Source organism: Scyliorhinus torazame, chromosome 3 (genome assembly GCF_047496885.1).
Source record: "Scyliorhinus torazame isolate Kashiwa2021f chromosome 3, sScyTor2.1, whole genome shotgun sequence".
In the NCBI taxonomy this organism is placed as follows: domain Eukaryota; kingdom Metazoa; phylum Chordata; class Chondrichthyes; order Carcharhiniformes; family Scyliorhinidae; genus Scyliorhinus; species Scyliorhinus torazame.
The window spans coordinates 140,041,568-140,058,563 of NC_092709.1; the positions used below are offsets into that span (position 1 = coordinate 140,041,568).

Below are 16,996 nucleotides of genomic sequence, written 5' to 3' on the forward strand. Positions count from 1 at the left end.
TGGGTTCTGCGAGGACCACTTTGCTCTAGAATGCAATTGAAGCCTTGAACCAAACATGAACAATAGAGTCGAATTCGAGAGGTGAAGTGAGAGTTACTCGTCTGAAAATCAAAAGTAAGTTGACCGTGTGGCATCAGGAGTCCTAATGAAATTGAAGTCAGTGGGTTTGGGGAAAGCTCTCCGCTGGCTCGTGTAATATCTACCAGATAGAACGATGGTTGTGGTTGCTGGAGTCCAATGAACCCAGTCTGACAAATCACAGCAGCAGCAGTTCTTCAGGGCAGTGTCCTCAGCCCTACCATTTTCAATGGTTTCATCAAAGCCCTTCCCTCCATCATAAGGTCAGAAGTGGGATATTTGTTGATTATTGCACAATATTTGTTCAGTTCTATTTGCACCTCAAATGCTGAAGTAATCCATACTTGCATGCAGCAAGGCCTGGACAACATTCAGGCTTGACTGATAATTGGCAAGAAACATTTGGGCCACATGTGCCAGGCAATTATAAGCAAGAGAGAGTCTAAGAATCTCCCCCTGACATTCAGTGGCATTGCCATCGCTGACTTGGGTACCATCAATATCCTGAGGGTTACCATTGACCTGTAAATGAACTGCACCAGCCATGCAAGTACTGTAGATACAAGAGTTGATCAGAGACTGGGAACTTTCTGGTGAGTAACTCAACACCTGACTGCCTAAAACCTATCCACCATCTACAAGACACGAGTAATGAGTGTGATGGAATACTCTCCATTTGCCTGGATGAATGCAGCTCCAACACTCCAGAAGCTCAACACTATCAAGGATAAAGCAGCCCGCTTGATTGGCATCCATCCACCACTTGGATCTCTCTCTCTCTCTCTCTCTCTCTCTCTCTCTCTCCTCCTCCCCCTCCCCCCAGGAGCAGGGCACTCGGTGCACCTCACCACATGGATTATAGTGATTCAAGAAGGAGGCTTGTCAGCATCTTTTGCAGAGTAATAAATTATGGCCTTGCAAACGATATCCACAGTCCACGTAATGATTTTAAAAATGCATCGTCACAGCCAGCAGCTTATTTAGCATCAATTCATTTTTATTTCTTTATGCCATTGCATATCTTGTTAGTTTTCTCAAGAATTATGCTTTAAAAGTATACTACTCAGCTGGAGAGGCAACACCATTTGTTTGTCAGTGAAAAGGTTTTCTTAACTAGGCTTAATGTTTGACCTCCACATGCCCTGAGCATTTGTGGAATTTCAGTTTGGAGATTGTGTGAAATAATGAAGCTGCCTGAAAGAAGCCTCTGTCCAAAGACGATAGGCAGTGCTGGAATTGATATAAAAATCTCAATTAAGAGAGATTTAAGGGCAATTATGCATTGGAGGGCACCCAGCTGTCTGAGAGAAACTGATCTGGCAAGAATATTAGTTAATTGTGGAAGCCAGGAGAGATTCTGTTACAAAAGAAACAGAAGATTTTATGATCTGTAAATATATGTTTACGTCATACTGGACCCTAGACCCAAGAGAAATTACGGAGTCACTGAGTTTCTGTCTATCTCATCAGATTTTTATATCCTTTTTTGTTTGCTGACTATCCAGCTCTTATGTAATTATTATGTTGTATACCATAAAATGTTTGCTTCAATAATAACCCTACGTTTTTGTAATTTGGGACAAGCAGTCATTGAAAGTGTGTCAATATTAACAGAAAAGTTTGATAACTTTTACTTCAGTCACATGGTACTACTCAACTTGAATATTGCTGAAAAGGAGACATGTTACTGAAATTTTTTATCTTGCACTCCTCAGGACAAACACAAGAATGTCAAATTTCAAACAATCACAACAATTTATCTATAGGAGAAAAGGCTGCTATGGTTGGTGGGTCGGCTCTGGTAATAGGCAGAATACAGAACTTACTCAACCAGCCAGTGCTTACAAAATCCAAAACAAAGTGTCTACTGTTAGATGTGATTTTGCAATTGGGTGGTCCTTTCCTAAGTGTGCTAACAGCTACATGAAAATGAAAATGTTTAACGACCAATTTAAGACAATCAGTCAAGCTCACAACATGGCTCATTTATACTTGCTGGAAATTACATACTTTCATACACAGGGATCCATTTTTTGCAAACAAAAGAAATATGTTCAAGCCTTGCACCTTTTTGAATTTCCTGGGCATGGGTAGCCTTTAGTTCCATATCGCTTTCTCGATGGCAATGTCTCAGCCAATTAGAGTCAACTTGCCAATGAATCGACACCCTATTCTCCTGTTGTATAAATTATGATCATTAGAAATTTGGTATTGTTGCACTTGTGCTGAGTGCAAAACTAAAGTTATGTGATAAAATGCACCCATGCTTCGCCTCCACACACGAATAGTATTAAATTAATAACTGTCTCAGAAAAAATATTTCATGTGTTTCACTTCTGTTATTAGTTTCATGGGATGAGTTATTTCAGGCTCGAGCATTATTTGCCTATTGGAGTGATGGAGTCTTTGGAAGAGTCTTACGTGAAGGAGGAACTACCCAAACTGCACATCACATATTGTGGCGCTACAGAAGCAGAATCTGAACTTGAGTTTTTGAAGGTACTCCATCTTGATGGGGAAAATAGGGGCACGAACATACGGATTACAAGTAGGAGTGGGCCATTCGGCCCCTTGAGCCTGCTCTGCCATTCAGTATGATCATGGTTGATCAGACTGCAGCTGCAACTCCACACTCCTACCTACTCTGGAATTCTTGATTCCTTTGTTAGTAAGAATCTATCCACCTCTGTCTTAAAAATAATTGACCCTGCCCTGTTACCATTTTCTGGATCATTGTTGGAGAAAGCAATTTTCCCCCATCTGTCTGCCCTCTCAAGAAGAGGGTGCAGTCATTAATTTTGCACCTTTTCATGCAAAGTTGTACTGATGGTATCCTCGATAAAGAAAGAAAAATCTGTGGGGCAGCTTTTAAACTTTTTACTAGTTGAATAAAATCAGACTGTTTACAATGTAATTTCAGCAGATTAAACAGCAAACTAGAAGCTGGGAATTTTACTTGTCTTTTCTCCTGCTGGCCCAGTATTATCAGTCCGTTTACTTCTACTGTTTTCTTGCATTGAAGGCTAGATAAAGAGGAACTAGTAGATGTAATAGGCTTGTATTTCCAAAAGGCATTCAACAAGTTATCTTGATAGGCAAGGTAAGAACTCATGGAATTGGGAGTGAATGAGGATTGATTAACAGACAGGAAGCAAAGAGTAGACCTAAATGGGGGATTTTTAACTTGGCAGGCTGTCACTAGTGCAATGGCACAAGGATCAATCCTGGGGCTCATCTACTTACAACCTACATTAATGACATATGCAAAGAAACTGAGAGTAATGTATCTAAGGTTCCTTCTGATACAAAGCTATGTGGAAATGCAAGCTCTGAGGAGGACTGAGAGGCTAAGAGAGATATATAGACAAGATAATTTGTGGGCAACAAGATGGCAGATGGAGTTTAATGTGGAGAATTGTAAGGTCTTTCATTTTGGTGGTAAGAGTAGTAAAGCAGAATATTCTTAATAAGCTATGAAATTTGTAAATGTTGATATTATGTGCATGTACAAGGAACTCTAAGTTAGCATGCAGGTACAACAAGCAATTAGGAAGGCAAATGACATGTTGACCTTTACCGCAAGGGGATTGGAGTACACAAGTCTTGCTACAAATGTACAGTGCGTTGGTGAGAACACATTTGGAATACAGTGTGCAGTTTTAGTCTGCATATTTAAGGAAGGATATAAGGATGGCACGGTGGCAAAGTGGTTAGCACTGCGGCCTCACAGCTCCAGGGTGCCAGGTTCAATTCCGGCTTTGGGTGACTGTGTGGAGTTTGCACTTTCTTTCCCCGTGTCCGTGTGAGTTTCCTCCGGGTGCTCCGGTACGTCCCACAGTCCAAAAATGTGCAGGTTAGGTGCATTGGCTATGCTAAATTGCCCTTTCATGTCCAAAAGGTTAGATGAGGTTACAGGGAATAGGGTGGAAGCGTGGGCTTAAGTAGGGTGCACTTTCCAAGGGCCGGTGCAGACTAAAGGGCCAAATGCCCTCCTTCGGCACTGTAGATTCTATGATCTATATTTAGATTGGAAGAGAACAGGAAAGGTTCGCTTGATTAGTTTTGTGAATGTCTTGTGATGAGAGGCTGAGTAAATTGGGCCTATTTCTCTGGAATTTAAAAGAACAAGAGGTGATCACATTGAAACACATGGGGCGGGTTTCTGCGGGGAGGGCAACTCCGGTGCGAAGGAGTGGCGTGAACCACTCTGGTGTCGGGCCGTCCCGAAGGTGCGGAATCCTCTGCACCTTCAGGCACTATGCTGGCGCCGTGCTAGCCGGCGCGGAAGGGGCTTGGTGCCACGCCAACCTGTGCCGAAAGGCCTCTGCCGGCCGGCGCGGGTTGGCGCATGCGCAGGAACGCCAGCGTGTGCTGGCGTCATCCCAGCGCATGCGCAGGGGGTTTCATCTCTGCGCTAGTCATGGCGGAGGTCCACAGCAGCCGACGCGGAGGAATAGAATGCCCCCACGGCACTGGCCCGCCCGCGGATCGGTGGGCCCCGACCGTGGGCCAGGCTACTGTGGGGGCACCCCCAGGGCCAGTTTCCCACGGGCCCCCCCGAGGACCCCGGAGGCCGCCCACAGAGCCAGGTCCCACCGGTAAGTACCTACCCTAATTTAAGCCTGCGGGACCAGCCGTAAACGGGCGGCCATTCGGCCCATTGCGGGCCAGAGAATTGCCGGGGGCGGGGCGTTGCCAGAGGCCGCCAACCGGCACAGCGCGATTCCCGCCCCCGCCAAATCCCCGGCGCCGGAGAATTCGGCAGCCGCCGGGGGCGGGGTTCGTGCCGCTCCCCGGCGATTTTCTAACCTGGCAGGAGATCGGAGAATCCCGCCCATGATTCTGAAGGAGCTTGACAGGGTAGACACTGAGAGGTTGTTTCCTCTGATCGTGGGGAGGGGGCACAGTTTTGGGATAAGGGGATAATAATTTTAGACTGAGATGAGGAGAACTTTCTTCATGCAAAGGATTGTGAATATTTGGATTTCTCTATTTCATTGAAGACATTTAACTCTTGAGGTATAATTTTGGGGTGGAATCATCCTACTATTTGTCAGAGTGTCGTTTCAATCTGAAAACCAGCGTGTAGCTCTCCAGCTGCACAGCTGAGTTTTTCTCCAGATCCTCTTGTCCTCATTGCACAGAGAATCTGGAGGCATGGTTCACTCTGGTTGGGGCAGGGTCTGATAAAGCTAGCAAGGCTCGCTGCACTGGGATCGGTGCACCATCTTTAAAAGGCACCCTGATCTATGCAGAAATTCTCCCCCCACCCTCCCCACAGACACTGAGGACCCGTTGGCCCACAAGATGTGCTCCGTCTTCCTTCCCACCAGCATCGGGACACTCCACCCCCCCACATCGCAGGCTTCGGCGCTCACCCCCCCACCCTACCACACCTCCACCCCCTCGTCAGGGCACCCTCACAGGCTTTGGGGCATGTTGTATTTAGTGTTTATTTCGCTGCGGTGTACTCTCAAAATGGCACGATGTTTTCCTCCATTTTTTTTTGAGTGTGTGTATATTTATCTGTTACGTTTTTATTTTCAGGTATGTCAGAAGCTGCCTGAGTATGGAGTGTTGTTCTATCGAGTTCAGCCAGAAAAGAAATCTCTAACTGGAATAAATCTAGGCATTTGTTCCAGAGGTGTAATTGTTTATGAGATTCAAAATGGAGTCCGAACAGTAGTCCTTCGATTTCCATGGAGAGACACCAAAAAAATTGCTTTCACTGTAAGTGTGTTTTGGCTCTGGTAAATTATTATGTACAGCAGCTGAGGCTGGTTCTATGATTCAATTATTTTAACCTTGCTTGGATTTGTTGGTAAATTAAGCTTTGTATACATATTGTAAGGTCTTTAAAGACTGAAATCTATTGGACAGGAATATGCAAGAAAAATACTTAAAAGGGTTTTCACGTGCTCATTTTTAAATTGCAAAAGTAAATTATACTGTCATAAAACTTAACAAATAACAACAGAAAAAATAAGGGATCTTTAAATTCGGAGGCATTTTATCTGGTTTTGGGGTTTTAACAAAGGTTATCATCTGTAGAATAAATTGTCTTTTAATTTCTTCCATTTTTTAAGCCACCCCTGGGTGAAATTCATTTTGAGGTAGTGGAACGTATTTTTGAAACCCATGTCATTCTGGCTCCACAACTGTCGGGTGAAGAAAAAGAGTAAAGACTTCCTTCCATTTCCAGAGTCTGAAATAGCTAGAATTATTTCCAGAGGTGAAAGAGCAATGTGGTAAACAACTATGTTAACATAGTTTCTTCCATTTATCCGGCATCGCAATCCCAGTCAAGATCTTCCGAATTTTGCTTCTGTAATGTTCTTCCTGAAATTAAGAAGTGGACGCGGACTTGTCTGTTAATTTACCCTATCTACCATTCCAGCATTTTATTTTCCAATTCTGTCACAATAAATTGAAAGCAAATATTATTATTTTTTAAACTTGCATTAATTTAGAAGCAAATATTCCCCCTTTTCTTTCTTGGGTTGGGCTACTTTCAGGGAGTGCAGAGAGGAGCAATTAATCATCCGATTTAAATTGCACATTTAGATTAAACATTTACATATAAATGAATGAAACTGTGCAACCTTGATGTTAAACCTGATAGTATTTCATATTAGATAAATATTAGACACCTGACAAATGAATATGTCGAGCATTGTACTGATATGTTCTACCAGTTTCTGCTTGCTCCAATGTGTTTATTCCAAACTCTATGTTGTCTTCTTGATTGATGCAGAAAAAGAAGATTACCTTACAGAATACTTCAGATGGCATAAAGCATCTGTTTCAAACAGATAGCAGCAAGACCTGTCAGTATCTCTTGCATCTGGCCTCATCCCAGCACAAATTCCAGCTGCAGATGAGGGCACGAAAGAAAAATCAGGACTTGCAGGAATTTGGTACGGATGTAACCCTTTGTTTCCCATGTATTTTGTAAAGCCTTTTCAGTGGAAAGAAGTGTATTTCCTAAAATTTGGAACCAGGTGATTAGCAGGGAGAGTGGGTGGGGGGAACTAGGGGGCAAGAAATGTTAAAATGGAGATTCAAGCAATTTCCTTTTCCCCTTATTATCTTGCTTTTTCTCTGTTCCATTATAAAGAGATTGTCCCTGATAGCACACCCTCATTGATGGCTATACTCCAAGCACCTTTTCCATAATTTATTTATTTATTTTATTTTTTCAAAAAAAATTAGAGTACCCAATTCATTTTTTCCAATTAAGGGGCAATAATGCCTATCCATCTACTCTGCACATCTTTGGGTTGTGGGGTCAAAACCCACGCAAACACGGGGAGAATGTGCAAGCTCCACACGGACAGTGACCCAGAGCCGGGATCGAACCTCTGACCTTGGCGCCGTGAGGCTGCAGGGCTAACCCACTGCGTCACCGTGCTGCCCAATCATTTCCATAAATTATGCAAGCAACAGATTTTAGTATTGCAAAACTATAGTGGTGGAAAAGACCATAGTGTGAAAATAAATCGATCAGTTAAAATAACCGGAATGAGAAACCCGATTTAATTTTCCAGTGCTTTATATTGGAAAAGTGAAATGAGTGGGTTGAGGCTGACATGAAACTATACCCAAGTACCCCTGTGTTGAGTTGTTCTAACTTTTGGCAATGAGGGGCGCGATTCACCGAGCCCGAGACTAAGTGTCCGTGCCGTCGTGAACGCCGTTGCGTCTTACGACGGCGCAAAACGGGCACGGGCAGTAGGATTCTGGCCCCCACAGGGGGCCAGCACGGCGCTGGAGTGGTTCACGCCACTCCAGCCTTGCATCCTGGCGCGAACTGGGGGCGGTGCCAACCCGCGCATGCGCAGTGGCGAAGCGCCAACCGACGCATGTGCGATAGACTCACGGAACGCTCTGACCCTGACGCAACATGGCGTGTGGGTTCTGGGGCTGGAAGCGCAACAAAGTAGGCCCGGGGGGGAGAGAGGCCGGCCCGCCGATCGGTGAGCCCCGATCGCTGGCCAGACGCCATCGGAGGCCCCCCACCCCCCGGTGAAGGAGCGCTTTCCCCCGCCCCACAGGCCGTCTGCCCCCCAACCCTTTGTGCAGAGTTCCCGTCGGCAGCGACGAGGGGTGAATGGCGCCGGCAGGACTCCGTCGTTCCGCTCGGCCCGGAGAATCGGCGGCCCCACCGCGGTAGAGGCCCGGCCGCGGTAGCGGCCCGCGACAGGCGCTGCGCCAACCGCGCCGGCGCAAATGGCGCCGATTCTCCACACCTCGGAGAATTGCGCGTTGGGGCGGTGTGACGCTGTTGCGGAGATTCTCCGGCCCGGGGCGGGGCTGGGAGAATCGCGCCCCCTATGTTTGGGGCTGTGGTATTTAAGTTATGACTTTATTTTTGTCCTATATGGCTCAGTAATAGCCTAGCTGTAATGGCTGTACTTGTGGTTTTAGGAACTTTTAGTGAATATGTTTATGTTACCAGTACAGCTGCTAAAGATGGCTATTGAGATCTCAAATTACATGAGTAATTGAGGAGAAGGGTTTATTTTTATCCAGATGTTAGCAGCACACTTATAATGCTGTAAAAATGCAATAGCTGCGATGGCACAGTTTGTTCAAAGCACTCCGTTCACTCCACCAATGAAATAAGATTGTGTATTTTTTTGTCTGCAGTTCCTCATATGTTAAATGCCGAATCTCAACATGGGAGCCTATGCCCTTCTTATAGCAAGTTTAAAAAAAATATAGAAACATCCTCACTGTTTGTCGCTTTTGCTCATTTCCCTTGTGATAGTTCAGAACTAAGTTTGAGAGGCAGATATGTGCCACAGAGGAGCCCAGGAGGAGAATATAACAGTGTGCTTACTGAATTCTTTCCTTCTTTCTCCACTCTCGTTTCTGTTAAGAAAACCTATCTGTCAGCAACCTGTACTACAATGGAGACTCTGCAGGTTTATTGGCCATGGGCAGGGTGAATAGTAGCATCAGTCTTGCCACCAGCGCGCACAGCAAATTAACTGATCAATCGCAGATAATGCGTTCTGAACTCCTGAAACGCATGTCCAGGTCGGAGGCAGCATTGAATCAGCCCCTATACAGCATCTCAAAAGACAAGATATCTCGTACACTGTGGGACCAACGTCCTCCTATCCTCAGCAAATCTTACTATGATCTTAGTCAAGTCTCGGAGTCGAAACGAAGAAGTACACCCAACTTTATCCACCAGTTGTTTCGTTCTTCAAATTTGCTGGAAGCGGAAGCTGAACGCAAAATAAAACGTCCACGCCCTCGATCGGACACCGAGTCTGTGATGGGAAGTGAGCGACGAATCAAGAACAGGTAAATCTTTTACGTTTTGTGAATTATTTGTGTATAAGGCATGGTTTTAGATATGAAGTAGGTCGGTGATATTGAAAACAGATGTTCAAAATTGCTGTCCCAAAAGTCTGAAAATTCAAAATACAGTGTTGCATCTGAGAATGCTCCTCCATAATGTCATTGTCTTCTTGAACAACAAAACAAGTTGCATTTATGTAGGACCATCAATATAGAAAAAGACCCAAGACACAACGGAACCTTAAGGAAGAAATGGATATCAAGCCAAAGAGAGCATTTAAATAATATATTTCTTTGGAGAATGCATTAGCTCTTGTCATGAAATCACAGTGCTACAATTTAGTGTTATGCAGATTACGCATTTGTAATATTATAGACAATTACTACGGTGGAATAAAACCATAATTTGAGAGACTATTTTGTCTTTAAACAAAGTTCCAAAAGCTTCCGCTGCAATTATGCATGAGATCAGGGGCGTCATTCTCCAACCCCCCAGCGGGTCGGAGAATGGCCGTTGGCCGCCGTGAATCCCGCCCCCGCCGGTTGCCGAAGTCTCTGGTACCGGATATTCGGCGGGGGCGGGAATCGGGCCGCGCCGGTTGGCGGGCCCCCCCGCTGGATTCTCCGGCCTGGATGGGCCGAAGTCCCGCCGGTAAATTGCCTGTCCCACCGGCGTAAATTAAAGTACCTATTTACCGGCAGGACAAGGCGGTGTGGGCGGGCTCCGGGGTCCTGGGGGGGGGCGCGGGGCATTCTGACCCCAGGGGGTGCCCCAACAGTGGCCTGGCCCGCGATCGGGGCCCACCGATCCGCGGGCGGGCCTGTGCCGTGGGGGCACTCTTTCCCTTCCGCCTCCGCAACGGTCTCCACCATGGCGGAGGTGGAAGAGACTCTCCCCACTGCGCATGCGCGGGAAACTGTCGGCGGCCGCTGACGCTCCCGCGCATGCGTCGCCCCGACATGTCATTTCCGCGCCAGCTGGCGGGGCAACAAAGGCCGTTTCCGCCAGCTGGCGGGGCGGAAATCCCTCCGCCGCCGGCCTAGCCCCTCAATGTTGGGGCTCGGCCCCCAAAGATGCGGAGCATTCCGCACCTTTGGGGCGGCGCGATGCCCGTCTGATTGGCGCCGTTTTGGGCGCCAATCGGCGGACATCGCGCCGTTTGGGGAGAATTTTGCCCCAGTTTTTAAAAAATAGATAACAATCAATAAGTTGGATAGTTTCTTTAACTTTATTCTCTGGACCTGCGCTCTGCTGACATGACTGCACTTATTGCTTATCCTTTGTTTTGAAATATAGGGCAGAATCTTACCAGGATTTGGCAAAGTATCAGGTTCAGACAGAAAATGAGCATGTAACTCTCCAGTTACACAGATCCCTTTTCGAGGCGCCATCAATAAAGGGCGCACTAATTGGTGCTGCAGCCTAACGGCCCCCCGCCCGCAACCCAGAGGTATCGGAGGCTTTCCCCCCCCCCCCCAACCCCCTGACTTTTATTGCTGGCAAACTACCTCCCCAACATTCCATGCTGGCATCCACTCCCCCACCCTGACATTTATTGCTGGCATCCACCCCCCCTTCCTCGACATTCATTGGCAGCATCCCCCCGCCTCCTGGACTGCTGCACCCCTGGCAGGATCCCGTTTGACTGCCTCGCACCTGCCCAAACCTGTGAACCTTGCCGATGTGCCGTGACTATGAATATATAGTATGAATATTTAATGAGGGAGCATCATGAAATGAAATGAAAATGAAAAAATTTGGCCGCGGGGGCGGGGGTGGAGGGCGGGCTGCTAATAGCATTTAAATGCATTAAAATGTATTTATGAAGTTCACCCCATTGGTAGGTGTGAATCTCATGATGTTGTCGGTGAGGAGTGGTGAAAATTGAGCAAGGCGACCTCTCCGGTGAGAATCAAATGATTGCTGAGTCTAGATGAGAAACCTGAGCTCTTCATGATTTTGAATACCGTATCAGATATTATCTTCTGCTTTAATGATACGGCTCCCAATTTTTCTTCCTTGTAACAAATGTCTTTCATTCGATCTGGTGAATTTTCTAGTCCTCATGCCTAAAGTAGTTTCCAAAATAGTAGTTTTGATTGTGAAGCTGCAGATATACTGTCCACTCATACTCTTCGCAAAATGGTAAAAGACAACCCCCTGTGTCAGTGCTATGAACTGGCCTGTAACCTTTTGGAAACTTTTATAATATTGCAAAAGATGGATTTTAACTCCATCCTAACATCAAATAAATTTCAAAAACAGTGTAACAGGTTACTTCAGTACTTCCTTTGGCGCAGCCTGTGGTCATTCAACACAAGTAAATAAGCAGAAAACCTGTATAATGAGATTTGTATTGGCTTAGCTTTATCTCTGCTTTTAGACTTTATCCCCTTATTATAAACCTAGGTTCCCTTATCCTTTTTGTTTACAGCTTCAACTTATTCCTTTACTTTTTAAGGATTTGTATATCTGAACATCTAGGTCTCTGTTTAATTTTAAAACAATTTAGCATATCCAATCTTACATTTTGGGGCGAAGAATGAATCAAATTTTGTGCTTCAATTTTATTTGATGTCTACCTGCCCAAACTGGCCCAGAGACTGGAAATACAACCCAACACACTTTTGACTGACTCAATTGCCAGGAAGTTTGAGCTTCCAATGAGGAATTCCCCTGCTCTCTGGGACACTCTGAAAAAGCCTCAGACTCTGAGATTGTCAGAGGGCCACACCCATTTTTGTGGTGGGGGAGGCATCCGGTTTTGTGGTGGGACAGGCAACCCACCATAGGCCGGCGGTGGGATCTTCAGATTTTCATGTAGTTCTCAGAAACTTAACTGGACCGTTCATATTACCAAGGTATCTACAAAAACACGGCCGGCATACTGCCCCCCCCCCCCCCCCCCCCCCAAAACTACCACCACCACCACCCAAATCCTCTCCTACAAAAGCTCAAGTGATGGAAAACTCATCAGAACCTCACTCCACCTGGTTTTCATAGGTTTAGCAAAATGTCCTTGCTTTTGTACCCTGTGCATTTATTTATAAAGCCAGGATCCAATATGCTGTGTTAAATGTTTTATTAACCTTCAATTACTTGTGGAAAAATACTCCCAAATCTCTCCGTTCTTACAGCAATGTTAAAATTATACCATTTTGTTTCTTTTGTGTCTCTCACATATTCGTAGCAAAAATGATCACCTTTCATTCCTCCTCATGACTCCTTCATTAAATGTTTTTAAGATAAAGATAGATCGTTTTTTGAAGAATAAAGGGATTAAGGGTTATGGTGTTCGGGCCGGAAAGTGGAGCTGAGTCCACAAAAGATCAGCCATGATCTCATTGAATGATGGAGCAGGCTCGAGGGGCCAGATGACCTACTCCTGCTCCTAGTTCTTATGTTCACTTTTCTGTATTGATCTTCATCTACCATGTGCCTGTCCGTTCCACCAGCCTGTTGAAGACTATAACTATCAGGCTCATGGTTTGCTGCACTTTCCAGACTTGTAATAATAATCATCTTTATTAGCGTCACAAGTAGCCCTACATTAATACTGCAATGAAGTTACTGTGAAAATACCCTAGTCGCCACACTCTGGCACCTGTTCAGGTACACTGAGGGAGAATTCAGAATGCCCAATTCACCTAATGAGCTCGTCTTTTGGGACTTGTGGGAGGAAACCGGAGCATCCGGAGAGAACCCACGGGGAGAGCGTGCAGACTCCGCAAAGACAGTGACCCAAGCCGGGAATTGGACCCGGGTCACCTGCAAATGTTGAAATTGTGCCGTGTACTTCTAAGCCCTAGTCATTAAGGTATAGCAAAACCAGCAATGGTCACTATATTGAATGCTGGGGAAAACCTTTTATTATCGGTCCAATAAACAACCATTCACCATTATTCTCTCTTCTATCCTTTGTTATATCCATTTTGTTACTGTCCTTTTCATCCAATGGACTAAAGTTTTGCAACAAGCCTGATAGTGGAACAGATATGTGGTTGGAAAGTCAACTCCGAGCCAAATACAACGTAGAGCAATTCAACCACACCACTGTACTCAATATCCAGCCCTCCATCACATACAGGCTGCAGTATGTATTACCTACAACATGTATTACAGAAACTCACCAAATTTAATTCAATAGCAGTGTTCTGGTACTTAACACCAAGAAGGATAAGAGCAGCAAGACAGCAAGATCTTGGAAACAGCATCACTTCCAAATTCCTCAATACTCATACCTTTGTTACATGGACAAATAAGTCCTGCATCATTGGGGGAACAATTTGCAAAAGGACTATAATAGCTCAAGGAACATGCTCCCCCACGACTTTCTCAGAATGATAATGCAGCCTTGCCAATATTATTCACGTCCAGGATTCAATTTTTTTAAGTTTAAAAAAAAATGCATTTGCTTATTGATATCGGCAGTTTCCTCCTTCAGAAAGACAATAACTATTTAGTCACCAGACCTAATGCTATCTTGCTGTTGGCACAAATCGTAAGAAAACCCAAGATCTGTGTAACTTTTAATTCACCCATTGGCACATGCTATTTTTCTGAAAGCTCCCAATTAAAATATAGTTGTGGTTCTTTATGTAATTTTGCCCCCTGGCTGTAATAGTTGGTTTGTTTTTATTACTCCGGCACAAATTAATTAAGGAACTAGGCATTGTGGAGTTTTAAGTGTGTAAAGTACAAGTTATTATTTTCTTGTACGGTCGCAATTTACTGTTTAATCCTGGAAATCAGTTCACTTCTGTGCTTGATTACTTGTATCTTATGGTCCTATTCAAGTGTCATCAATCCAAAGAAGTCCCAGGCTGTCTTACACCGAAGTCCTGCCCGAAGAAACACTGGGTCCGACTCATCCTCTACAGAAGACTTTAACCAGGCATATGCCATAGGTCAGAAAAAAAAATTCAAAGTCTAACTAATTTTGTTTATATATGCACTGTAGTATCTAGCATGAACTAGAATTAAGTTTTGTAATGCACAGTTCCAGTTTAGTAGCCTTCTCCTCCCAAGTCACTTATAAATTGTTTCCTCCTGTATATTTATGTAGTAGCCTCTTCCTCAATGATTCACTGGGAGCACTGAGTGACTGCAGAACTCAATGCATCATTAAGTCAGGAATTTAGTGCAAGTGGGAATTCTCTGCAGAGTGGGGAGGAGGTACTAAATTTTATTTTATTTTTATTCAGTAGGTGTTTAGTGGTTTTTTTTCTTAGTCCTGTGTTTATTTGTGTTAACTCAGTTAATAGTCTGCTAAATCAAGGCCTGACAGGCCACCTCCATCCTTTGGAGCACTCATCATGTTCCATGTGGGAAATTCATCTACGCAGGAAATGTCAGCCAGAGGAGCTTGAGTTCCCGGTTTCAGAGTTCAAGCAGTAGCTGCTGCCACTGCAGTGTATCTGCAAGGTTTAGAGCTGCGGGAATAGCATGTTTCTGGATTTGGTCGCCCTATAATTTAACTGTGTGCAGGCAAAGAGGGAGAAAGGAGTGACCCTCAGAGAGTCGAGGATCTGGCAGGTAGCGAAAGAGTCCCTGGAGTGCAACTTGGGCCAACCAATATTCAGTTCTAAATATTAATGAAGGCTGATGATTACTCTGGGACGTGCAGCCAGAGTTGAGCCCATGATACCCCGGGTGGCTGAACTGAACATCTGGGGAGGAGAAAGATCAGGAAAGTAATATTTATATGGGAGTCAATAGCTGGTCAACAGACTTGTGTTTCTGTGGCCACAGGTGTAATTCTAGGATAGTGCGTTGTTTTCAGAGTCCAGGGTGCCACCGACCGGCAGTTGATCAAGGTGGTGATCAACCAGAGATTGTGGTCTGTTTGAGTACTAACCACATAGCTATAAAGAAGGTTGACATCTTGCTGGTAGATTTTGCAGTGCAAGGAAAGAGATTCAAAAGCAGAAGCTCAAAAATATTAATCTCCAGACTGCATCCAGTCGCAATCCAGAGATTAAAATAGATGATTGGGGCAGTTGAATGCATGACTGGAAGGATGGTGCAGAAGGGAGGGCTTTAGATTTGTGCAACATTGGTACCAGAAACAGGTGTTCAGGAACCTTACAATCGTAATAATGGGGGACATCAGTTTTAATATAGTCTGGAATAGTAGGAGTATTACTGCAAAAAGAGACATGCTGTCAAAGCTTTTCATCGTACCCTCATTAGGACAGACACAAGAATGCCAAATTTCAATGGGAACAACAATTTATACTGCATGAGAAAAGGGCTGCTGATTATTTGGCTCGTCAGCTCTGATATTTTGAGACATTGCTGTGGCAAATGCAGCAGGGAGCTACTTTTCCTAATCTTTTGTATATTCAAAAAATATTCTATGCCTGGATGTATTCCTTTTGCATGAAGAGGTATATGAATATATGTAGCTTCTAGCAAGCGTAAGTGAGCCACATTGTGAGCCGACTGATGATAAATTGGATGTTAGTGTAATTGTTAGCACCTTTCTCCAAGGGTCTTATTTCTTCCTCCGGTCATGTCCAGCTCTTCAACGAAGATTCAGTAGCTCACTATTTAATATCTTGATGAAACAAATGAACCTTCAAAATATCCAACCATCTTCATAACTCTGATTACCTTCCATAGGTACCTCAGTTCCCCTACTTCTGCACTTGTAGTCCAGCGGACTGTATCAAGGGTTTTAAAGACCTAGAACATTGGATCATAGAATCCCTGCAGTGCAGAAGGAGGCCATTCGGCCCATTGAGTCTGCACAGCCCTCCAAAAGAGCACTCTATGTAGTTCCACTCCCCTTCCCTGTAACCCCCACCCCTTCCCCGTAACCCCACCTAACCTTTCAACACTAAGGGGCAATTAGCATTGCTAATTCACCTACCTTGCACATTTTTGGACTGTGGGAGGAAATTGGAGCACCTGAAGGAAACCCACACAGACACTGGGAGAATGTGCAAACTCCACACAGGTAGTCACCCAAGGTTGAAATCAAACCTGAGTCCCTGGCACTGTGAGGCAGCAGTGTTAACCATTGTGCCGTCCCCAAGTTTATAAATCAACACACACTTGTAGGAAATGTATAATAGGCAAGAGGGAGATAGGCACTCCATCATTTGTTGTTCACCAGTTTTAATCATCCCTTATGTCTTTTTTCAGTCTTCAATGAGAAGCCTCAACTCTGCAAGACTGAATTTCAAACTAAAGAGTATTAACTTGGAAAGCATGTTGAACTGAGTATGAAACCAACAAGCATGAAGCTTTCCAGAATCATCTCAACTGGGAACAGGGATAATCACGCATCGTGACCCCTGTGCTTTCAAATGGACCAGATCTGAATTTTAGCCTTTGGTCTCCAGTTTTAGATGTGAAAATTCAGTTTTTAGTCCCAAGAGAGCTTTTCATTTTGTTGGTTTGCTCCAGTTCTCAGGAAATGTTGGTACCACACTTTAGGAAGGATGTAGAGGTTTTGAAATGGGTGGAAAGGAAGAAGGATAGCAGAGATGAACGTCTCATTCTTTAATTTTATTTATTTTTTAGAGTACCCAATTAATTTTTCCAATTAAGGGGCGTGGAAAAATTAATTGGGTGCTCTAAAAATGTTTTTTTTAAAAT

At 44.6% G+C, this 16,996-nt stretch overlaps 1 protein-coding gene across 16 annotated transcripts in view; it reads left to right on the forward strand.

Moving 5' to 3' along the window:
• The window catches only part of ptpn13 (protein tyrosine phosphatase non-receptor type 13), a 411,247-nt gene that overhangs the window by 207,135 nt on the left and 187,116 nt on the right, over positions 1–16,996 (forward strand). For all 16 annotated transcript variants that reach the window (XM_072496283.1, XM_072496268.1, XM_072496267.1 and 13 more), the window contains 5 exons: positions 2,425–2,577; positions 5,626–5,808; positions 6,833–6,995; positions 8,961–9,393; positions 14,189–14,298. In XM_072496283.1, the coding sequence (XP_072352384.1) occupies positions 2,425–2,577; positions 5,626–5,808; positions 6,833–6,995; positions 8,961–9,393; positions 14,189–14,298 (1,042 nt within the window). The remainder of the gene's footprint in view (positions 1–2,424; positions 2,578–5,625; positions 5,809–6,832; positions 6,996–8,960; positions 9,394–14,188; positions 14,299–16,996) is intronic.